Source organism: Setaria italica, chromosome III (genome assembly GCF_000263155.2).
Source record: "Setaria italica strain Yugu1 chromosome III, Setaria_italica_v2.0, whole genome shotgun sequence".
NCBI classification, from domain to species: Eukaryota; Viridiplantae; Streptophyta; class Magnoliopsida; order Poales; family Poaceae; genus Setaria; species Setaria italica.
The window spans coordinates 20,590,533-20,615,137 of record NC_028452.1 but is presented as its reverse complement, the minus strand read 5'-3'; the positions used below and the strand labels follow the sequence as shown (position 1 = coordinate 20,615,137).

Genomic DNA, 24,605 nt, shown 5'->3' with positions numbered 1-24,605 from the left:
GTCGGGTTCCTGACCGGCAAGGCGGGGCTGAGCTGGAGGACATCGTGGCCTACCCGACCTTGCTCGTGCGGAGCCTGGAGACCCACTCCCGGAGGTGCGCCGTGTTTGCCGTGCTGAGGAGGGCGGGGAAGCGGCAAGGGCAGTTCCGGCTGTCCTTGGCGCTCGTGTCCTCCGAGAGTCGTTTCCTTGAAGTGTACCTGCTGCCGCACGCTGACGAACTCCCCGATGTGCTCCGGGCAATAAAAGGAGAGATCCCGTTTGAGGGATTTGGTGGGTCGGAGGAGAAACCAATGCGGCCAAGGAAGAAGAAGATGAGCGCATGATCGGCAGCTGTTAAATGCTGGTTACGTGCTTCGGCAGCTGGTAACTGTTGGATCTTGGTAGGATTTAATAAGGTTTTCAGTGTTCCGATTTCTGAAGATTTTGCCTTAGAGCAAGGTTGCCATTTGCCAAGGAGAAGAATGGCAATGCCACCTTTTGAGATGCAAACATTTGAGAAATCCTGTGGCGTTTTTGTTGTTACAGCTGATTTCTGTATATTTTGCCTTGGAGCATGGTTGCCATTTGCCAAGGAGAAGAATGGCAATGCCACCACCTTTTGAGATGCAAACATTTAAGAAATCCTGTGGCGTTTTGTTGTTACAGCGTTTGTTAGCTATCCTGTAACTTGATGCCCCTCATACAACGATACAAGCGTTATGCTAACTGATTAGGCGAATTTTTTTTCCAATTCAGGTTCAGGTTTCAGCCATTACTCATTAGAATGTTCACTATAGATGCTGAGCTTATTGATCGGGTACCTCAAAAAGGAATGAAGTGCTCGTTCTTGTTCTGTTTTAATGGATGTATCGACTATCCTGCTTCAGCTGCCGAAGCTTAGGTGCGGGGCTGTGGTGCGCCGTGGCGAGCTCCGGCAAGGCGGCAACGAACCAAACTGACCCGAAGATGAGTGCGCGATCCCTTCGGCAGCTCTTCGTTGCTGGTATGCTAAGCTAAAGTTTAGCACTGTTCTTATTTCTGAAGATTTTGCCTTGGAGCTAGGTTGCCAAGGAGAAGAATGGCAAATTGGCAATGCCACCAGGCTATTCTTTTGAAATTTAGACATTCAAGAAATTGGTGGTATTTCGTTGTTACAACTTCTGCTAGCAATCCTGTAGCTATGCCCCTCATACCAATGTTATGTAAATGTTTATAATTCAGGTTCAGGTTCAGTTATTATAATGTTCACTAATCAGTAGTCGATGCCATGTTTATTCATATGATACCTGATTCAAAAATAAAAGGGGGGAAATGCTAGTTCTTATTCAGTGGAGTGTTCAATATTTCAGTCGTTAGAATGTTCACTAGTCAGTTGAAGTGATTTTGTTGTTTGTTCCTAGTTTACTGAGCATTCTCAGTTCTGTGGACACGCGAATCTGGAATAGATGGGCTTGAGTAGCTAATCTGGATTAACTAGTACTCACGTCAAAATCTGAAAGCTCCCAAGCTAATCTGCATCAGCCCAGCGCAGGATTAGCAGCAGCCTCTCGGCGATATCAGCGAACGGTAGAAGAAATGGGGGCAGAAGACGGCGACCAGAATGCCCGTGGATCCTGTTTTAGTTATGGGCCGGCAGGGCCCAAAGTAGAAAAGTGGGGACATGCTTACAGTTTGGTTGGGCCGAGCTCAGCTTTGCTGGTAAAGTAGCCCACCAAATGGTTGCTTCCTCTCCTAGGGGTGTTTGATACGAGGTGCTAAACTTTAACAGTGTCACATCGGATATTCGGATGCTAATTAGAAGAACTAAACATGAGCTAATTATAAAACTAATTGTAGAACCCCGTGCTAATTCACGAGTTGAATCTATTAAGCCTAATTAATCCATCATTAGCAAATGGTTACTGTAGCACCACATTGTCAAATCATGGACTAATTAGGCTTAATAGATTCGTCTCGCGAATTACACTCCATCTGTGCAATTAGTTTTGTAATTAGCTTATGCTTAATACTCTTAATTAGCATACAAACATCTGATGGAACCAAACAGCCTTAATAAAAAACACACACATGGTTGCTTCCTCTCTTAATAAAGAACACATGATATAGTATATCCTAGATATAGACGATCGTGTATACTCACCTCTTATGAATTAACTGAAAAAGCTCTATGAATGCACGGTTGCACGCAAACACCTCCAAAAGACTAGGTCATCAAATAATTTAGTCATCGTGAGAGAATAAGGACATGTTTAGGAGCACTTCACTCCAGGAAAAATTGCTTCACTCCACTAACTTCAAAAATTTCGTAGCCAAACATGTCTAGCTCCAGCAACTCCGGCTCCAGAAAAAAGGTGGAGCAGGGGGTAGATCCACGTTTTTTATGGAGTACCTCAAGAGGTGCTCCAAAAACCTTATTTTCAGACCTCCTCGTGGAGTTGGGGTTATTTACCCACCGTTACCGCTGGTTACACAAGTTACCGGTTCGTTTCTAATTTTTCTATCTCCTCCCCCGTCTCCGTTTCCTTTTGACGCTCAGCCCTTCGCCGTTTCCCTCTTCCGCTCAGCCCGCCGCAGCCAGCTTGCCCCAACTGCCAGAACACGCCGCCCTCAACTGCCAGACCCTGCCACCCCCATCGCTGGACCTGCCACCCCCACCGTTGTTGCCCGCCACCCCCGACTGCCAGAAAGGGTTGGTAGCGGGCGAGCTCCCTCGGACCCTTCATGGCCGGCGGGGCGAGCTCAGCCGGGACCCATGGCCGGCGGGGGAACCTTCCCAGGTGCCGCGGCCGGTGCCCATGGCCGACAGGGGCGAGCTCCCCTAGGCGGCGTAGCCGGGGCGTAGGCCGGCGGGGCCGACCTCCCACGGGCACCCTCCATGGCCGGTGGGGGAGCTCCCCAAGCGCCGCGGCCGGGACCCATGGCCGGCTGGGGAAGCTTCGCAGGTGCCGCGGCTGGTGCCCATGGCCAACGGGTGCGAGTTCCCAGGGCGGCGCGGCCGGGGCGTAGGCCGGTGGGGGCGACCTCCCCCAGAGCGGCGCGTGCGGGCTGCAGGACGCCAGCTCCCCTGGGCGGCATGGCCGGGGCGTAGGCCGGCCTGGGCGAGCTCCCCTGGGCGGCGCGTGCGGTTTGGATTGACGAGAGCATAGCTCAGATGCAGGGAGGTGTGAGTGACACTTGACAAACTTTAGACACAGGATCTAAGCATCAGCAACACAAGCAGGATTGGTTATTACAGTGGACTGTTAAAACATCTAATTTCGACGAACTTTTTCCCTTCCGTGATAAGAATTTTGAGAGCTCATTGCACCTGTCATGCTACAGGCTTGTATTGCAATCATGGCGTGCCTAAAAATGTGTATAGTGTTATAGATGCAGAGGATTGACATGCATAAAATCTTAATTTGCGTCGAACTAGAATAGCTGCTTAATTCTGTGGCACGAGGAACTATGATGGCAACTAATATCGATACATGTAGCACGGTCTAGAAGAGAAGAGAAGCGAGAGGAAGAGGAAGAGAAGAGAGAGGAAGAGAAGAGGAGAAAAAAGAGTATGACATGTGGGCCTATTCATAAAGGGTAAAATAAACTATTCACAACAAGTGCTCATATTTTTTGAGTTGGAGCACTACCATCAGCCAAACATGTGCAGCAACTCCATATTTTTTTGCAGTTGGTGGAGTGGAGCAGTTTTTCCTGGAGTGAAGTGCTCCTAAACACGCCCTAAGTGCCAACAAGCATGTCCTTACCACTCAAAGTATTAAATATAATCTAATTACAAAACTAATTGCACAGATGGAGTCTAATTCACGAGACGAATCTATTAAGCCTAATTAGTCCATGATTTGATAATGTGGTGCTAGAGTAACCATTTGCTAATGATGGATTAATTAGGCTTAATAGATTCGTCTCGCGAATTAGTATAGGGATTTTGCAGTTAGTTTTATAATTAGCTCATGTTTAGTCCTCGTCCGAACATCCGATGTGACCCTCCTAAAGTTTAGTACCTTGTATCCAAATACCCCATGGCTAACACTTTCCACCATCATAAACCTATCTAACAACCTGCTTAGTTCAAAATCCCTTTATCATCTTATACTACGACTCAGTTCAAAAGTGCATAGTACTACCATATAAAATCCAGCAAATTAGAAAATTCCGGTTATTCCAGCCGAAAGGAAGAGCAGATTTGTTTTACTATGTGCAATCCCGAAAGGAAAAGTAAGTTATCGAGCGTAAATTGAGATTACATTCGCCAAAAAAAAGAAAAAAATGAGGGGATTGCTGAGATGCTGCAGCACCGGATTCGTCCTCCCTGCACCTCCGGGACCTCGTAACCCCAAAGACGCGACGTTGATTGTCCAGTCTCCACTCTCCAGTGACGCCACCGCGCGAAACGACAAGGTAACTAGTTAGGTGCAGGGACGCAATCGCACCGGGGCAGAAGAACTCCGACACGAGAGACACACGAAACCCATCGTGGCAAACAATTGGCAAGGCACCACCATGTCCTGAAACCCAATGATCTTTGCTTGAGAGCGGCCGGCGGCGTGCCATCACGTCCTGGCAGCTGGCAGATCGGCCTCTCCCAATGCCGAGACAATTAAGGGGCATGTTTAGTTTGAGTTGCTTATTATAAGTAATTTAAAATTACTTATTTGTAGTTGCTTATTTTTAGCTATAGGTATTTGGTTTGAGTTGCTAAACCGTATTGGATGAGGTTGTTTGACATGTTTGCCCCTAATAATTACATGCCATCCCATTTCTCGCTCCTTATAATAACTTGATCTTTACCCTAACATCATCAGATCAGGGCTGTTGGCGCCAGTTGATGTTGGCGCCAAATCCAGGAGCTGGCGCCCAGCGCTCTTTTTTTTTTTCACCATTCTTTTTTTGGCTGCCACGGTGCTCGCAGCCATTTTTTTATTCAAAGCAAATGTTGTTCAACATTCCACAAATGTCATCGTTACAAAAAGCTACGATCTATTGAACAGTCCATCGGCAATCCAATCCCTAAACTGGTTCATGTCCTGATCTTCATCCCCGTGTTGAGTAGTACCCGCAATGGTTTGTAACGACGATGCGTCCGAAGGCGCCACATAGCATTCATTATGATCCGCCCTCTCAAAGTCCACATCAGCAAGTGCACTCTCTCTAATGAAGTTATGAATTGCCATGCAAGCGATAATTATGTTGCTTTGCTTTGCCATTGGATATGCCGGTAAATCACGCAAAATACGCCATTTGTTCTTCAAAACTCCAAAAGACCTCTCAATCACATTCCTTAGTGATGAATAGGCATAATTGAAAAGCTCTTTTTTTTACCTCTTGGGAGTGGTCCTTGTCGAAACTCTAGGATATGATATTTCGTACCCCTGTATGGTGAAAGATAACCCGGTTTGTTTGGGTACCCAGAGTCCACAAGATAAAATTTTCCTGTACAATCATTTAATTCATATTATATTCAAGCAATGGATTGCTATTGTGTCAAGTATTGGATCATAGAATAGGGAAGCACCTTCAGGCGGATGAGGAAACTTGTCGCCGTACTTGATCAATGCATCTTTGAAGACTCTCATGTCATGGACCGACCCAGGCCATCCCGCAACAACAAAAGTAAATCTCATGTCGAAATCACATATTGATAACACATTATGGCCGGTGTACCCAAGTCGTCCCGTATGTTGGACAACCTTATCAATTGGCATAATAACATGCACATGTGTTCCATCTATTGCTCCAATGCAATTATCAAAGTAGGGGGAGAACCGTGGTGATTGCAGTCTATGATGCACGGTACTAAATGTTGGGTCCACTGGTCTAATGATATCACCTGCTAGCTTGCAAACACTACGCAATACTTTGTCAAACTTTCTACTGCATGTTTCAGTTGACCTAACAAAACGATCTTCAAAATGATCTTCAACTTGCCTCATGCTTTGAGGGGCACCACAAATCTATACAAACATAGCTAAAGACTCTACTGATGTCATCCTCCATGTTGACTTTAACCCATAAGATTGGACTAGGATATTGTGTAGCCTATCAAACACATCCCTACTCATCCTGAACATGTTGCAGCAAGATGTCCTATTTCCTAGTGTTTTAATAACCCATTCATAACCAGTTTCTGAAGCAACCCTACATTCAGCTTTGTCTAGGTATGTGTCGTAATAGTACATACCGACAGCTGCACAAACAGTAGCAAGTGTTCTCCTCCTCCTCCTCTTCCTTCTTTTCAACCACTCTTCATCAGAATCAGATGACGATGATGGATGAGCCGTCAGACTATGTACAAACATAACAAAAATGGTCAGACTTCATGTACAAAAATCACAAACGTAAATAGGCTCACAAATACAACAGGTAACATATTAATGGGTTCACAAATGGGTTCACAAACAGAATAGGTGACACATACATGGGTTCACAAATAGAACATATGACACATAAATGGGTTCACAAAACCAGATAGTTCAAACATAACAAGGGTTCACAAGTCAAATAGCTCAAACATTATTTTAGGGTCGACCCAAGCAACTTCAATCTAAATGTTCAGTAGCTTGACTTGTTCCTTATGCACTTCATTTTCAGCCACGTCAACCTAGCTTCATTTGTATTTATGTTGGCAAAAACAGTTCGGTTGTATCTTGTGGCAAACAACTTAGTGGCCATGAAAAACTCTTTTGTACCATCTGTTGCTCCACATTCCCTTGCCAACTTGAGGCTTTATTCTATCTCATAATCTTCTCTTTCTTGAATTTTCCATCTTTCTTCCATCTCCATTTCCTTTTCCTTCCTCCAGTATTCCATCTCCGTTTCCTTTTGCTTCATCGTTACTTCCATCTCTATTTCCCTTTGCTTCTTCATGTGTTCTATCTCCATTTCTTTTTGCTTCATCTTTAACTCCATCTTAACTTTTATTATGTTTGTTTCTTCAGAGCTTTCAACTTGCATGTTGTGGATAAGGCCCTTGAGTATGTTTAGGAACTGATTTTTCCCCTTCTTTGACGGACTAGATGCTGTATCTTTTGTCCTAGAACTCCTCTTGCGACTGCTATTACTCAATGGGCTTGCATCATCATCATTTCCATTTTTCTCAGCCTCAAGTTCATCTTCTTCTTCATATCCCTCTTCCTCATTGACATCTCCAGCTATGGTCGACGAAGTTCCATCCACAACCACATTGTGGTACATTTCATGTAACTCATCGATATAGTGTGGCATGAATTTTGAAAATTTCATGCACTCTGAACTCTGAAATATAAAAGAAAACAGCAAGTAACATCTTTCACAAACATTTGTACATCTAGCTGAAATTTCTTGAGGAAACCAGAATACCTTAATATTTTTTCCACTTCTCTGAAACTTTAATGGCGCCATTTGGTTTTCTACCTAATCCTGACTGTGACATTGCGAACTTATAGAAAGTATAAAGTTTCTTGCATTGTGTCCATCTATTTCTGAATTGTTTGGAGGCATGGTTCAGGTTTGTTCGTTCTTTGAATTTTTGTACCATTTCTTTGTAACCCCTTGTATTCATCTTCCCACCTGCGCAATTCCCTAGCCTCATTTGCTTGACAGCTAGTTCACAAAATATACCGGTGTTTATTTCACTCCAATTTGCCTTGTCATACTTGTTCTAACACACAACATGAGAAGATAAATAGTTCTCAAATTGTTCTGTTCTAACACACATGAGCATGGAAAGATAGCTATGCTTAGGATGCTTACAGAAGGTTCGGAGTCCTCATCTTCATCATCCATGTCTTCTTCATCCACCGTGTTCGTGAACAATGAAAAGGCCGCACCACCTGAAGAAGATGCGCCATGTCTATAGCCACTCCCTTGAGATAACCTCCCCCGTACTGGTGGACGTAGGGGAGGACTTGCACCTGCAGTTAACAGTGGCTCATTAGCACATAAACAAGGTCGACAAAAGATGATCCAGTGGCTCATTAGCACATAAACAAGGTCGACAAAAGATGATCCATACAGCTGCACACACTTTATTAGGAAGCAGCTTATTGATCGAAGATGAAAAAAATAATTTTTGCACACACTTTTATGCCCATCTGAAGGATTAAAATCTCTTATTTGAATAGGTCATTAGCACCCATGTTCAAATAACTATATGAAATCAAAAATAAAATTAATACATGACCGAGCACAATACATATGATGTTAAATAAGGGTTGTTGATTCTATCATTAAATTAGATCTGCTTGAACCATGAATGATAGCTTTTCAACACAGATTTGGTGCTGATGTCTATTTTTCAACAGAGTGCTTGGCTATAACTCCATCCACATCAGCTAGAGACAAGTTTAGAACTAAATTGTTTCAAGTCTCCCAACATTAGAATTGTACAACACATCTACAACATATCTACAAGTCTCCCATACATACGAACCATACCATGATCATAATGAAGGATATTTAGTGATGCAATCAGGAAAGAATGTGAACCTGCGGGCGGCGAATGTGAAGCACTGACACTCTTTCCACGGGCACAGCGACTACCAAGTGTAGCACTCCTTCCTCAGCCGATCGGAACACCACCTGCGCTTTGACGGGGAGGTTGAAACGAGCCTAATCTCCCGCCATCGCCATGCCCTCTTCCACGATCGAGTAATGTCGAGTACTCATCGATGTAGGGTAATTCCTCTTGCTGCGAGTTGAGATCAAGATTCTCATCCCAACCCTCCCCAACGATACACTAGGAGCTGTCCGTGCGTGAGGTGGCCATTGGGACAGGAGCTCCAACTCATTGGGGTCGGGGATAGTAGGGGGGTTGAGGGAAGGATGGAGCTGCCGAGGATGAGGCCCCCTGCGAAAAAAATCACGGTAACCGTCCATGATTTGGGGTTTGGGGCTGGGTTGCGGAACAGGGACGGCGGCAGATCAAGATGTGGCTGGAGGACCACGGCTGGCGGCGGATGGAGATTCACTTGGATCGGGATTGAACAGGGGGTGGGGCGGCTTGGATGTGCAGGGCCCGTCGGTGGCGTGGATGCGCAAGGGGGCGGCGGCTTGGATGCGCAAGGGGCCATCGCTGGCTTGGATGCGCAGGGCACGTCGGCAGTGTGGGTGCGCAAGAGGGGCGGCGGTAGGCGGAGATGAATAGTGAGGGGGCGGCGGTGGCGGGGACTATGCAGGGGAGGGTGGCGGCGGGTATGGTGCTGTGGCAGGGCTGTCGCCGACAAGACGGAGGGATGGCGCAGGGGCGGAGGGAGTGCTTCGACCGGAGGAGGGATGGCGCAGGGGCGCCGGCGGAGGGATGGCGAATGGGCGCCGCCGCCAGGGATGGCGCACGGGACGCAGGGGAGAGAGATCTGGGGGAGAGACCGAGCAAGAAAGGGGATCGGTGGGGGGAGAGAGAGAGGGGATGGGGGGAGAGAGAAAGGGGGAGTCACCCAGCCATAAATGAGGATAGGGGTAAAGACCACCTTTTAGTCCTCATAAGAAAAAAATAAGCAGCTCCATAAGCAACCTAATAAGAAGGATGATCAGTTTCATAAGCAAATAAATTACTTATTTTTAGTTGCTTTATCTCAAACCAAAACAGGGCCTAAGCCCGAGCGTACCACGAGAGCTCGCGCTCGCGCAGGTTGTCGTCAGCTCCACCGACCGCGATCGACCGATGGATGGATGGCGCCTGCGCTAACTGCTGAGCGTCGATTCGTCGCGTGGTTTGTTCTCTAACTGTTGGGTATGGCCTATGATGTGCGACGTAGCTACGTTTATGGTGAAAATCCTATGAATTTCAAAACGAAAGCTTAGCGGAGTAGGGGCGCAGAGGATGATGAGCTTTCTGAAATTACGAAGCGCTGATTGGCAGCAGGCCGGTCGACCGGCGGTTGGGCTTTCGTCCCACCAGACGAAAACTGTAGGCCGGTGACATGCCCTTTTCAGCTTACAGGTGACGAAATAGCTGTAGGCTCCGTTGCGTCTCGTTCTTAATCGCTGACTCGCTGTAGACCTGCGAGCCGGAACCAGAAGCAGAGGCAAACACCCGCGCTGCTCGACCAGCTCACCCGTTTAAAGTTTCGACAGCTGACCGCTACCGCTACCGCCGACTCACCACCGAATATACAGCCTGTTCGCTTCAGCTTATAAGCCGGCTGAAAAGCTGAAACGGCTGATTTGTTGTGAGAGAAAAATACTGTTTGGTGGCTGATAAGCCGGCTGAATAAGCTGAAACGAACAGGTCAATAATCACCGGCTTTACCTGCTCTCTGGACTAGCACTGGTATGTTCCTGCCCGAAGTTTACTCGCATGGATTGCGTCGCCGTCGCCGCTGCGTACGTTTAGTTTTCTGGCTTTCCCGTTGGTTCCTCTCCACGGCACATGTCGGAGTGCCCCACGGCGGGCACGCATGATTGGGCGGCTGGGCGCGACAGCCGATCGAGCTCGAGCATGGCATCCTACGCCGTGGACGATGGACATGGTGGCGCCCGCCCGGCGGAATCCGATGACTTGAGCTCCTATCGCCGATGGGATCTCTTGCCTTCCCGGCTTCCCGCGTGGTCGATCCACAAGGCTTTTTGTACAGCTGAAACTGATCAGATGCATTATTACACTTGTAGCTGGCTTCGTGTTCGGATTTGGATGCTTGCGTAGCAGAAGATATACGTGACCTACAGATTCCTTTTGTTTATTTGTTGGAACGCATGATTGAAGGGCCTGCAACAACATGCCAAGAACCGGGGATCGATATGTCCGGGTCCGGGAGAGGTGGGACTGAACTGAAAGGTGAGATCGATCGGCAGTCGGCAGATGATGCCTGAACCACGCGGCACGCAAAGGCAGAACAAGAAAATGATCCGAGAGCTAATCGCCACGCCATTAGCTCAACTGAAACTATTGCTAGCTGCAATTTGCCACCTTTTCGATGGTCTATGAAGAAGGTCTGTACGCTTTTTTCAGTGCTTTGAGAAATGAGCATGATTCGCCTTTTCCGAATTGCACATAGTCTGCAAGGCCTTGAGGTACTTATAGTTCACTTATGTCTAGAGAGTAGAGACGTTGGAGTCATTGGGCAAATCTGTTTAATTTCGCAGACAAACAAGCTGATTTATTTACCATTGCCCAGCCAATAAGTTCTTATGCAAGAGGATCCAGCAAGGACAAAAACTCAACATCTGCAACGTTTGATGTGGTACACGAATCTGATATTTTAAAAAAAAATGATTCTACATGCGGAATACCACAGCCATCAAAAGAGGAGACATGCAACCCACCATAATTGACAGTTCTCACCGTATGAACAAAGAAAAAACTGCAGGTTACTTTTGCTGTTGAACATATGGTTGTAGCGATTTAATATAACATGGTTTCTTGGTATGAAGATTGTAGGAAATGACTTTAAAAAAATTGAAAGTATTTCTTCATTTTTTCCAACTTTTGGATCATAGGAACATCGGCTGAAAGGAATCTCATATTTACCTTCCGTTTGAAAAGTAAGGGCAACACATCTCTTATCTCTGCTTTCCTCAAACTGACATCTTCCTTGAAATTTCATAAATTATACACTATCGACTATCGAACCATTTGTTGGTTCAATCACTATAGTATATTAATCCAGATTCTATGATGCATATTGCTATTTGTCTCCATTTTGATTTTTATTTCCTCGATGGGCCCAAGTTTTTTTTGTCTTTTAGTAAGAACTTATGGGCCCAAGATTTCAACTCACACAAGAAAAGCTAGAATTCCCATTTCCTCCGTGTGAAACTGCCGTTCCTCGAAGCCGTTTCCTTCGCAAGCACGCCGGCACGCCGCACAACAAAGGGCAAACCCGTCGTCCAACCCGGCAGCCAGCGCCCACCCTTTCAAAATTCAAAATCCAAAAGCCAAGCAACGAACGGGCCCCTTCCTTGGCAGCCGACGCGCCGAACCGCCCGATCCCCGCCTCGGACGGCTGAGATCTCCCGGCGCGTCTCCTTGGAGGGAAACGGGAAACCCCACGCGCCGTCCGAACTGGAGCGCTAGACCCCCCACCGCCGCTATAAAACACCCGCCCCCATTTCGCCTCCCCTCTCCCAGAACACACAAACGCACGCGCTCTCTCCCCGATCGCAACCTCTTCCGCTCCCCAGGATCAACCCGATCCGATTGTTTTCTCCCCCGAGGTAATGCCGCAATCGAATCTCTGATCTCCAAGTTCCCTCGGATCCCTGATTTTTCGCTGGATTTCGTCGGTTCCCTTTTTGGATTGGGTTCGGTTCGTTTTGGGGGGATTTTTTGGGGGGAATTTAACCCTGGATTTTTTTCTCTCTTCATCGCGCGTTGATCGTTCCGGCGTTTGCAGGTGAGAGGAAGATGAGGGAGATCCTGCACATCCAGGGCGGGCAGTGCGGGAACCAGATCGGCTCCAAGTTCTGGGAGGTGGTGTGCGATGAGCACGGCATCGACCCGACGGGGCGGTACGTTGGGACGTCGGACCTGCAGCTGGAGCGCGTCAATGTCTACTACAACGAGGCGTCGTGCGGCCGGTTCGTGCCGCGCGCCGTGCTCATGGACCTGGAGCCCGGCACCATGGACGCCATCCGCACGGGGCCCTACGGCCAGATCTTCCGCCCGGACAACTTCGTCTTCGGCCAGTCCGGCGCCGGCAACAACTGGGCCAAGGGGCACTACACCGAGGGCGCGGAGCTCATCGACTCCGTCCTCGATGTCGTCCGCAAGGAGGCCGAGAACTGCGACTGCCTCCAAGGTATCCATCTCTTCCCTTCCGAATTCTGATCATCCCGTGGTTTCTGAATTTCTGATGCGCTGTCTGTCTCACTCTATCTCGGCGTGCTGTCAGGTTTTCAGGTGTGCCACTCGCTTGGCGGAGGCACGGGCTCCGGTATGGGCACCCTGCTCATCTCCAAGATCAGGGAGGAGTACCCGGACCGGATGATGCTGACCTTCTCCGTCTTCCCGTCCCCCAAAGTGTCGGACACGGTGGTCGAGCCATACAACGCCACGCTCTCCGTCCATCAGCTCGTGGAGAACGCCGACGAGTGCATGGTGCTGGACAACGAGGCGCTATACGACATCTGCTTCCGCACTCTGAAGCTGACTACTCCTAGCTGTAAGCTGATCTGCTCCACTATGTTTGGCTGCCTCGCCTGCTGATATTTACAGTTTGATTACCTTATATGTTTCTTGTTGCATTATGTGACTGCTGAATAATGCTTCTGGTGCTTTGAATATGATACAACTTACTAGTCATCCTGGTAATGCTTTGTGATTAAAATGAATGGAATCTTTGTCATACTATTGGCAATTGCTTTTCGTAATTGAACCTTCTAGTCAGAAATGTTGTCAGGATTGTGGAACCCAGTCCTGAATGCTTATGTAGGTTGCTGAACTGGGAAGGCAAATTACTGTTGAATTGTTGCATATAATCATGGTGGTTATTGTGGATAGCTTATGATCAGCAAGTTAAAGTATTGGTGCTAAGCTAAACGTTTGACTGAAAGCTAAAGAGAATGTATCGGATGCTAATTGATAAATGTTGCCAGAATGTTAGATATAGACATAACTCCAGCTTCACATAATTCTATATGTTTCGGCACTGTGTGCAACTCTTTACTCCCGCAGTTTGATAACTTATTTGCTTACAGTAGTAGATGGTGATTGGGGTTCTCCAGTTCTGTTTTATAGCAGTGCGGGTATTTTTGTTGCAACTTGCTAGTAATCTTGAGTTTCGAGTGTTCTTTGTGCTTAAAATGAAAAAAAAATGTTTGCTGTAGAAGTTAGTTATTGAAATCTGCTTACATGCCAAGTAGATCCGTAATAAGTTTAATTTCTGTGTATGCATTCTTGGATTGTGAAGAGGAGGCACTGGTTACCTAATGCTGAATTGTAAACCTGTCAAAGTATTAGATATAGGAGAGAAGCTGTGCTTTTTTTGGTGCACCATTTTTCCTATGTATTCAGTTCTAATTTGTAACCATGGCAGTTCAAAATCATATGAAAATTATTCTATCATGTTCTTAACTGATGAACCACATGTGTATGAACAGTGGCTGTAAGACTGTAGAGGAAGCCTTTATGCAGCTTCAGGTGCAATATACCATTGTTTAGAATGTTAAGTTTCTTTTTTCTGGAATCTTACTATGCTTTGCTAATAGTTCATTTTGCTGGAATCAAAACCTATCCTGATCATTTACTATGCTTTGCTTTTGTTTATCTGTTATGGTGATCAAATTGGTTAATATGCTTGAACTGTGCTTTGCTGTTCAACACTTACTGACGTGAATATTGGTTTTGTGGGCAGTTGGTGATCTGAACCACCTGATCAGTGCCACCATGAGTGGTGTCACCTGCTGCCTTCGCTTCCCAGGGCAGCTGAACTCTGACCTCCGCAAGCTTGCTGTCAACCTGATCCCCTTCCCGCGCCTGCACTTCTTCATGGTGGGCTTTGCGCCACTCACCTCGCGTGGCTCCCAGCAGTACCGCTCCCTCACCGTCCCTGAGCTGACCCAGCAGATGTGGGACTCCAAGAACATGATGTGTGCTGCGGACCCGCGCCACGGCCGCTACCTGACGGCCTCCGCCATGTTCCGGGGCAAGATGAGCACCAAGGAGGTGGACGAGCAGATGATCAATGTGCAGAACAAGAACTCGTCCTACTTCGTGGAGTGGATCCCAAACAACGTCAAGTCGAGCGTGTGCGACATCCCTCCGCGTGGCCTCTCCATGTCCTCTACCTTCGTTGGCAACTCCACCTCAATCCAGGAGATGTTCAGGCGGGTGAGTGAGCAGTTCACGGCCATGTTCAGGAGGAAGGCCTTCTTGCACTGGTACACGGGCGAGGGCATGGACGAGATGGAGTTCACAGAGGCCGAAAGCAACATGAACGACCTCGTCTCAGAGTACCAGCAGTACCAGGACGCGACCGCCGATGAGGATGCCGATTACGAGGATCAGGATGAGGAGGCCGCGGCGGAGTGAGGCTGGCCGCTGCCATCAGTTGGCGCAATGGTATTTGCCTTGGGCATTCTTTGAGTCGCCTGCGTGTGTATGGAGTGTTTATCCTTATCCTTATGCTACTGCTACTAGTAGCCACCTCAACCTATGCAGTTTCTCGTGCATGATGCTCGTGCTTCGTTTAATTGCTATCACTTATGTTAAACAGGACAAGAATATCTTGTTGCTGTTTGTTCTGTATGGGTTCCTGCATTGTCCGATTGGAATTCAAATTATCGAGTGAATTTGGTGGTCCTGAATGTTTTTCCAGTAATTGATTTAGATTTTCCGTGAAATCTTTGTCAACCCAGTAGAATTAATTGGTTAATAATCCATGTGGTTTAGCAGCATGGAATTCCCTTTGGTTTGGAATACCTGCGTGGATGCACGGTGTGACCCTCAAACCTGAAGATTGCTGCAACTGACACCGTAATTGACTAGTAAACCAGCATGCTCAGCAGCGACGAGCATTCAGGCGCAACGTATCTTGGTCATTTGGTGCCATCTGGAAGGAAAGCGACCACAAAGTTTTCCATCACTGAACGGACAATTTGGATCGGGTAGTCAGCCATCTCCAGGATGAAGCAAGAACCTGGAGACTCGCAGGTGCATCTCTGGTTGTTCCTGCGATTATGCGTAGTCGGTTTTAGATTTGGGGCCTGGTGTAGCGGCACAAATTTTACCACCTTTTGTTACCAGCTCATATCTTAAATATCCACGATTCCCCGCAAATTGCCAACAACTTAGCTCAATCAGCAAAACTAACCTTTTTACCAAGCCGCTTAATGTCGAGACCATAGTAACCTGAACTGCAAAACTCATTTAAAATTTGGTGCTACACTCAACTAATTCTCAAACTATCTGATCAAATCGACTTAAGGCCAGCTCCAGTGTAGTATGAAAATCGATTTGAAGACAGAAAAAACGAACCGTGCACACTGGAGCTATCGACCTTTGAGTGTCTTTGGGTGTCAAACGAAAATCGACCTCTGAACTATGTTCGACACTTGCGAATTATAAAAAATTATCCCAAGCACACCGAAGAGAGAGAGGTTCATCTGTTGCGTTAGGAGAAAACGTCAGGAGAAAAGGAAGATAAGGTCATGTTTGTTTCCACCCTCCTAAAATTTTAGCTCCTAAAAAGTGACTAAAATGTGACTAAAGAGCCAAACACTCCTCCTAAAAAGTGGCTAAAAAGTTTTAGGAGGCTCAAAACTTTTAGTTCCCTCACCCCCTCCTAAAACCTCCTAAAACCAGTGCTGGACTCCCACTACCCCTCCTTTATTGCCTTTGCCCCCGCACCCTCCTCCCGACGGCACCCTCCCGACCCCGCCGCCGCACGGGCCGGCCGTGGTGCTCCCGTCCTCCTCGGCGCCGGCTGCTCCCCCAATCCGGCTGCCGCTCGATCCGCCATTGACGCCGGCTTCCGCGACCAAGAACCGCCGACCGGGCGCTCCCCCGCCGGATCCCTGCCGCCGCTGGATTCGGGAGAGGGAGGATCAGGGGGAGGGCGGCCGTGCCGGGGAAGAAGAGGAGGGGAAGGGCGCGGCGACCGGGATTGGAGGGGAGGGGCGGCGGCCGGGGGAAGGAGAGAGGGGAGGGGCACCGACGGGAGGAGGGGAGGGGGCGGCGCAGGCGGGAGGAGGGTTCCGGCCGCCGCCGGCGGGGCTAGTGAGAGGGCTCGGGGCTGGGAGGGGAGGGGTGGGTGCGTGTGTGTAGGGAAGAAGAGGAGGGGAGGGGTGGGCAGAGAAGGAGCAGAGGCATTGGGGGAGGGCACTATGGTCATTTTACTACAACATTTATTGCTTTTAGTCAGTTTTAGAGGTGGAACCAAATATGCTTTAGACCATGGACTAAAAACTGACTAAAATATTTTAGGAACTAAAATTTTAGAGTCTAAATTGAGAGGGTTTTAATGTTTCCATGGGTCCATTTACCGAACTGGAGCATCGAACCATGTTTGGATTCGCTGATGACGCAGCACTGGAGCTGTCCTAATCGACAGTTTGCTGAGTTTAGTGCCAATCAAATACATTAGAAATTTTTCATGATTACTTTTTGTACAGTTTTATATATCTAAGATCAATTTCGTATTAAATATTCCTAACCTATAAAAATAACTATGAAAAATTCTTAGTATAATTTTTTAACATAAGACATCATGTTTCGTATTTTCTCATAAAATTTGAACTTAAAATTCAGCCCATATATGGAGAAATAAAAAAGAGAAATTTAATTTGGGGATAGATTGAACCAAATGAAATAGTTTAGGGGAGTAGTGTGAGCCTAAATTTTATTCAGAGGGTTAAGTGGATTGAGGGGAGTAAAATGAACTTTTTTTTTTCTTTTCTGGTTTTTCCACCCTCATCTTTAAAACACGAGGTCTACAATATTGAATCAAACCGTTTACGATGATTTAGGTTCATAGTCCTTTTTGCTAGTCTGCTACCAAACTCAGCGTGAACAGACAAGGTCAACAGGACTCCTTATCAAAAGAATGAAAAGCCCAGCATGTAAAAAAACATATCACAGCTAATTTATTTTATTTCTACTTAAAGTTTTCCTTTTGCGATATATAGTTAGAGTTTTTTTTTATGGGAGGGTACATGACAGCCACCGAGTTCCACGTTTTTACCATGTTGGCACGTTCCTAGGAGAAGAATCGGTCACACAAATATCACGCGCCGTGAAACTAAACAGACCCGACCTTTTTTTCCCGTGTGCGTCCTTGCTTGTCGATGTGGATCCGAAAAGCGCCATTTGCGCCGGGTTCGGCCGGACCGTGACCTACAAAGACAGGCCTCCTAAACCTCCCGGCCTCGCTCGCACGGTTTGGCAACTCGCAGTCGCACCGGACGCACCAAAGCCGCAGCCGCAGCCGCAGCCGCAGCCGCCGCCCCCCAAATCCAGTCGCATCAATTCATCATGGCGGCATCGGCGGCGCGGCCCACCCTAGCGCTCCTCGCGTCTGCCTCGTCGTCGCTCGGGGCCGGGCGGCGCGCGCGGGCTCGCCTGGCCGTATCCTCCTCCTTGGCGGCGTCGGCGCTCCCGAGGCTCCGCGGGCGCTGCTCGTTGGCCGCAGCGGCCGGGGGCGCCGTGATGGGGAAGGCCGGCCCCGGCGCCGTCGACGCCGACGCCGGGATGGACGCCGTGCAGCGGCGGCTCATGTTCGAGGACGAGTAAGTTCCCACCGTCCTCCCCAATCTCATTAATTTTGCAAGTAGCGCTCCGCTTGTGGCGGCGATGCCGTCAACTATTTGGTTGTAGCGTGCCTGCGTGCGAGATGCTTCCTCCTGATGCCAGTCAGGGAGATAGCATCAAATCATTGCTATCACAACTATTTCTCTCGAGTATTGAGTGAAGCCTGACAGATTCAGGCTGCAATCAAGGCTGAAAAACAGTCGTCCAGTTTAATAGCTTAATGTTGTGACGGTTGTCAAAAAACTGAAATTCCAATTTTCTGCGCAGGTGCATTTTAGTGGATGAACAGGACAATGTCATCGGCCACGAGTCCAAGTATAACTGTACGTGACCACGAGCTAATCTATCCATTCCTTTCAATCATGTGTGGTTGCTTTTTTTCTCAAAATAGACTGTGACATTGGTATTGACTATTGTTTTCTAGCGGTACTTGGTCCTATAAGTGTGCCGATTTCCTGCTTAACTTGGACAATGTATAAGTATCCCATTTTCCATGCTTGACTTGGACAAGTACCACATTAGTCTGGCAGGAAGAATTTGCTTGCTGTTGCTCTCTTGCCTGGATTTATGATGGAGTCCTGAGTTCTGACTCTTATATTGATTTTTACTGTGGTTGTTGCCCCATCAATATCAAGTACTAGTAGGTCATTTATGTTTGGTTTGTGTTCACTTGTTCATACTAGTATTCTGTATGAAATTAGTGCCAAGTACAATTCTATGACGAATAGTTCAAATCAGTTACCAACTACAATTACTGCAGTGCTAACCTCATGGTCCAGATAGCTGAGTCAAGTACATGCTCCTTTTATTATAATATCACAAAGCAAATATCGATGTTTGGCAATACTGCAGCCGCCAATACTCAATACTATATTGATTATTTTTTGGAATAGTATTAAACATGGTCGCAATCTGCTGTTGATAAATTTGGTTAACACTATTTCCAGCCAGTATAAACTAGATGGAACTTCAATGTGCATTCAACAGGACAGCATGGTTAGAACCTTAGCAATACAAACTGCAACTTTAGTTTTTAACATGTGAAAATTGCTGATAAATTGTGAGCTGTGAACATCAACTGGGGTCCTAGCAGTGAAGTATCAGTAGTTGTTATTGCATCTGTTTATTAATTCTGCTCTCTCAAGAATTACAGGCCATCTCATGGAAAAGATAGAAGCTGGACATGTCCTACACAGAGCTTTCAGTGTTTTCCTTTTCAACTCCAAATATGAGTTGCTACTTCAGGTATTCACACAACACAGTATAAATTCCACTTTGCACTACGTCCCCTGAATCCTTGACCGCGGTTCATTCTGTTATATTTTCCAGTCAAGAAGGGTATACAACATTTTGCTATTATGCTTGAAGTAGGCTGGGTGTGTTTGAAAAAGGAAAAAGAATTGGTGTGTATTCAAAATGGGCCTAGGTACTTGACATGATTTTGGGTTGGGAATTGGGATGTCTCATAAATCAGTCTAGCTCTGTGACAGTAGATGTTGTGGACTCTTTCATTGGGAAGGTGTACAGCAGGAGGAAGAAGGCGCCATCTAGTGGCTGATGTGGCGCCTAATTCCCCTGTTTTGTGGCTGGGTCAGTAGTTAGTTGGATCAGGATAGAAATAAGATAAGATAGAGATGAGATAAGATCAGATTAGTTGAGAGTTTGTTGTGGCCGGCCTCCTTATAAGCCAAGGCCACGGCAGGAGATTAGGCAGGCAGAAATAGATCCTAGCACTCAGAGCCTCCCAGGGAGGGCGAGTAGGGTTTCTATCCTGCCATTGTAGCCTGTCTACTGATCAATAAATCTCCTGTGTTCCCCCAGTTCCTGTTGCTTATCAGTAGAGGAGCTTGATTTAGATTGGTTCCTGATCAAGCTGGAGTTTTTGGATGTCTTGGCCCATATTAGTGCGTACTGTGTATTTTTGGATTTTCATATATTCGAGCTCGGTATTACGGATAACTTCAGCTTGAGTTCAGCTTTACAAACAAGCTTTGTTTGTGTTATATTTTGAGTGAATCTCATATTTGATCATGCTATGCTTTAGCTGGTGGACCACAGGTTTTTGTTTGCCAGGGCCTACTTCTTAGGTCCCCTAAATAGACGATACCTTTCCTGACATAGAATGGTCATATTGAAGAGATCCCCTGAAATATTTGAGAAATATTCTTTTTTATTTTTCTCGAATGCTTCTTGGCTTCTTTTCATACTGAAAAATCCCCTGAAAATTGCACACTGTGTAGGAATCACTATCACAATCTTCAGGGGCGGACCCAGGAAATGGCTGGGAGGGGGGCTGATCCTAGCTTATTAGAAGCTCAAGTGTTTGGCACCTTTAGTTTTTGCATAATTTTGCTTGGACCTCTATTGATTTTCTGACCATGGACCAGGGCTGCAGCCTGGGTCCTGGATCTGCCACTGACAATCTTTATCAGAAGTTTCTCTTGTTTTGCCTGACTTAATATCAGACTTTAATTTATAAGGGTAGCATCACTGAATCACTTTTGCTTTTACATAATGCTTATCACCTAACATGGAAGAACATGGACATCTCTGAAAGTCGTTTGTACTTCAACCAAAGAGTCAGAGATAGTATTGATAGCATTCTAGTAAGGAATATGATGAATCATTTTTTGGAGTTAAGGACCCATTTAAGAGGGTGCAATTTCAACTTTACCACCTAAGTTTGGCTGAGCAAAGCATCCCTTGCTTTGCCGCTTGGGTCAAGACATTCAGTCTGTTTCTGCTGGTGAAATAGTCCATTACCAGCTTTTAGGATCTTGTTTCATGAACCTAACATATATTTCTGCTTTGTACTATAAATTTGCCTTAAAGTTTTAGTTGTGTCTAATCATAATTGTCAACAGTTCCATACACTGCAAAGCAACAACTCAGAACATTGAACATGAATCATTATTGCCAGTTCTTCTGCCTTTGCTATTTCGTTGAACTGGTTTATTGTAAAGTATTTCCTAAGATTGTTCACCACAGAAGGTATTCTAATGTCATATCCTTTACAGCAAAGGTCTGCAACAAAAGTTACATTTCCACTTGTCTGGACAAACACTTGTTGTAGTCATCCTCTCTACCGTGAGTCAGAGTTGATTGAGGAAAATTGTGTAGGTACTTATATCTGCCTTAAAGAGCGATGCACTAATCCATACTATTATGTGCACCATCCATATTGTTTCTTGCACCTTACTGATTACCAGTCAGCAATTTCTGTTCAGGGGTGAGAAATGCAGCTCAGCGCAAGCTATTTGATGAACTGGGAATAGTAGCTGACGAGCTACCAGTCGACCAGTTCATCCCGCTTGGGAGGATGCTTTACAAGGCTCCTTCAGATGGAAAATGGGGCGAACATGAGTGTAAATACTTGAATGCCTTTTGCCATTACATGCCGGATTCCCAGTTTTCATGCTGTTTGTTTCTGTTGTCTGCTGCGCTCTGCATAGTTTCCAAGGACTTTCTTACAGAATTTAGAACCTTTTCAATTACTTGTTGTTCCAGTGGATTACCTGCTGTTCATGGTTTGCGACGTGAAGCTCAACCCAAATCCTGAAGAAGTTGCAGACGTCAAGTACATGAACCGCAATCAGCTGAAGGAGCTGCTCAGGAAAGCCGATGCCGGGGAGGATGGCGTTAAGCTGTCCCCTTGGTTCAGGTTGGTGGTGGACAACTTCCTCATGAGCTGGTGGGATCATGTGGAGCAAGGGACCCTCCAGGAGGCCGCCGACATGAAAACCATCCATAGGTTGTAGACTTTTAGATCACAAGAACACTTGTTTTTCCTGTTGAGAAATACCCGCTGATGTTGCTGTTGGCGCATGTTCCGTAATAGTCGTCATTTTGATGCAAATAATCTGTAATGTAACATTAGAGTGTTCTTACATCCAGAATGATGAGGATTAACACGGAAATTCATCGAGTGTAGTTTTCGGAGTCTTTATTCGTAGGAATTCATTTGCTATCCGGGGCCTGAAACCTGAAAGCATTTCTAGTCGGCGAGCTCGACTTTGCTACGAAGTACGAACAGAAGTCTTCTTTGGGCCGCACCCACGACATGGGCCATTGTACGCGTCGGATCGTCATGCAGGTGAGAGCAGAGGGGCCAGTTTTCTTTCCCCACACGAAAATCTTGGCAGTGAGGAAACGAGAGAGAGAAGCCAGCTACCTCAGCCTGTTACTATTTAGAGCACTTCTCTACTATTTATAGTCGGATTTCTCTTTTTACGTTCTTAAGTACTCCCTCCGTCCCAAATTACTATTTATTTTGATTTTCCGAGATGCATCCTTTTTACTATGTATCTAGACATAAATATGGTCCCAAATTACTATTTATTTTGATTTTCCTAGATACATCCTTTTTACTACGTATCTAGACATAAATATATATCTAAGTGCGTATGAAAAGTGTATATCTAGAAAAGCCAAAAAAAATAGTAATTTAGGATGGGGGTACGTAGTTTTGCTTGCATAAGGTACATGGCAGCATGAACTACCCACCTTTTAGTACTCCTTCCGTCCCAAATTATAGGTCGTTTTGATTTTATTAGATTCATAGACTTCGTTATGCATTTAGATATACCATATGACTATATGCATAATAATATCTATGCATCTAGAAAAGTCAAAACGACCTATAATTTGGAACAGAGGGAGTAGAACCTTTTATGTACTTATGGTTATGGTCTTATCGAGGTGCAACTGTAAGTTCGGTAGTAATACGGTAGCACCGCAACCTGCAATAAACCCTGGATATATCCTCAACATGGTCGTAAAACCATATAAAAATGGCAACATTGCGTCCCAGTGAACATCACCATCATACTCAGATCTTTTTCCATAGAAGTAACATGGGCTGAGAGATACGAGAGCACCATGACATCAACGCATCAGCAGACCGGAGGAAGGAAAACATCAAGCTCGAGTGACACGTCGGGCGCACATCAAGAGTGTCACCAAGCGACCGGACCCTCGTGATTAACGACGGCCACGACGGCGAATTAATAAACCATCCGCCCCCGGCCCCGGCCGAACCGACCCGAGCGCGCCCACGAGGCCGCGACGGCGACGGGCTCGCGGCGCATGGCACCCTGTCGCCGTCGTCGTTCTCCCTCCGTCGGAGTCTCAGGTCCCAAACAGTCTCTGCATTTTCGGTGGCACACTTGGTGGTGGCGTGTTTTTGTAGTGGAGGAGAGAAAGTAACCCGGCCGGCCGGCGGCCAGTGGCCACGACCATCCGCAAGAACGACAAAAACAATATCTTCTCCAGGCGACACGTGGATACGGTTGTGGGGCTCACCCACCGGCCTCTCCGTCCCTCACCAGACACGTAGTACATCTTCCTTCCTGACAGAAGTCAGAGACTCAGAGAGGCTCTCAGAGGGTCTGCACACTGTACTTTGTAGCAACTGAATTCTGAATTCAGTTGACACTGCATCTCTTGAACTCGAATCGGTTTCTCGGGTGACTTGGGATGATGACGGGGAAGAAGAAACAAGACTGTGAAGGAAGAATTCATGCTGTCACGGTCCTGCACCGAACACCTGCCACCAAACGCGATTACGCCCGGGATCACCAGGAAAAAGGGGCAAAAAAAAAAATACGATCGCCCCCGACCATCATCGCCACCAACCCTCTTCTTGTTCCTCCTCCCCCCCTCCGCCAAAACGATCGTCGCCACTAGCTTGGCTGGGGTCCCCCGGGCCCTCAAAGGAGTCCCCGAATTATTTGCTGTCACCTTTCAGCTCACGCCTCTGCAGTGTTCACCAATATCACCAGCGGCACGGCGCCGCCACGTCAGCAGATTCCTCCCGACATGATGGCACGACCGAATAAAAATTTTTACCATGGAGGCCGGAGCTCGTTGATCATGGCAAACTCGCTGGGGCTTCATTTGCCTGGTTTGGTTGTGAGTTGATTGATCTCGGTGCTTATTGGGTGCAAGTGGGCAACAGTGTGAGTGCTTATTGGGTGCAAGTGGGCAACAGTGTGAGCACTGTCAGTGCAAAGCGGATGGCTGTTCAGTTCTGGTCCATCCCAAGCAAAAAGAAGGTCCCTTTCTGAGCCAGAGCTGCGGCCCTGCACTGACCACTGACTTTGTGAGCTGGCCCTTTCAGCTCGGTAGAAAAAACTCTGCCGTCAGTGCGCAGGTCACTGGTAGTAGTACTGCGCGTTGTCAACCGTCTCTAGGAGCGTTTGGATACGAGCTACTTAAAAAGGATCACATCGGATGTTCGGATACTAATTAGGAGGACTAAACATGAGCTAATTATAAAATTAACTGCAGAACCCCTATACTAATTCACGAGACGAATCTATTAAGCCCAATTAATCCATCATTAGCAAATGGTTACTGCATCACCACCTTGTTAATTCATGAACAATTCAAACTGAATACATCCGTCTCCCAAATTGCACTCGTGATCTAGGACTTCTTTTCTGGGTGGAATATAGGTAAGGTT

General features: G+C 46.7%; 2 protein-coding genes across 2 annotated transcripts; both read left to right on the top strand.

Annotated features, from left to right (window-relative positions):
• The first annotated feature begins 11,957 nt into the window (after positions 1 to 11,957).
• Positions 11,958 to 15,237, top strand: LOC101776854 (tubulin beta-2 chain). Its single transcript, XM_004962031.4, has 4 exons — positions 11,958 to 12,111; positions 12,291 to 12,695; positions 12,789 to 13,058; positions 14,250 to 15,237. Exons 2-4 carry the CDS (start codon positions 12,302 to 12,304, stop codon positions 14,924 to 14,926), a joined length of 1,341 nt encoding a protein of 446 aa, XP_004962088.1. The 5' UTR covers positions 11,958 to 12,111; positions 12,291 to 12,301; the 3' UTR covers positions 14,927 to 15,237.
• Positions 15,238 to 17,759: 2,522 nt separating this feature from the next.
• Positions 17,760 to 22,088, top strand: LOC101776451 (isopentenyl-diphosphate Delta-isomerase I). Its single transcript, XM_004962030.4, has 6 exons — positions 17,760 to 18,120; positions 18,410 to 18,465; positions 19,296 to 19,387; positions 21,160 to 21,262; positions 21,370 to 21,507; positions 21,650 to 22,088. The coding sequence occupies exons 1-6, from the start codon at positions 17,867 to 17,869 to the stop codon at positions 21,898 to 21,900; spliced, it is 894 nt and encodes a 297-aa protein (XP_004962087.1). The 5' UTR covers positions 17,760 to 17,866; the 3' UTR covers positions 21,901 to 22,088.
• The last annotated feature ends 2,517 nt before the right edge of the window (positions 22,089 to 24,605 follow it).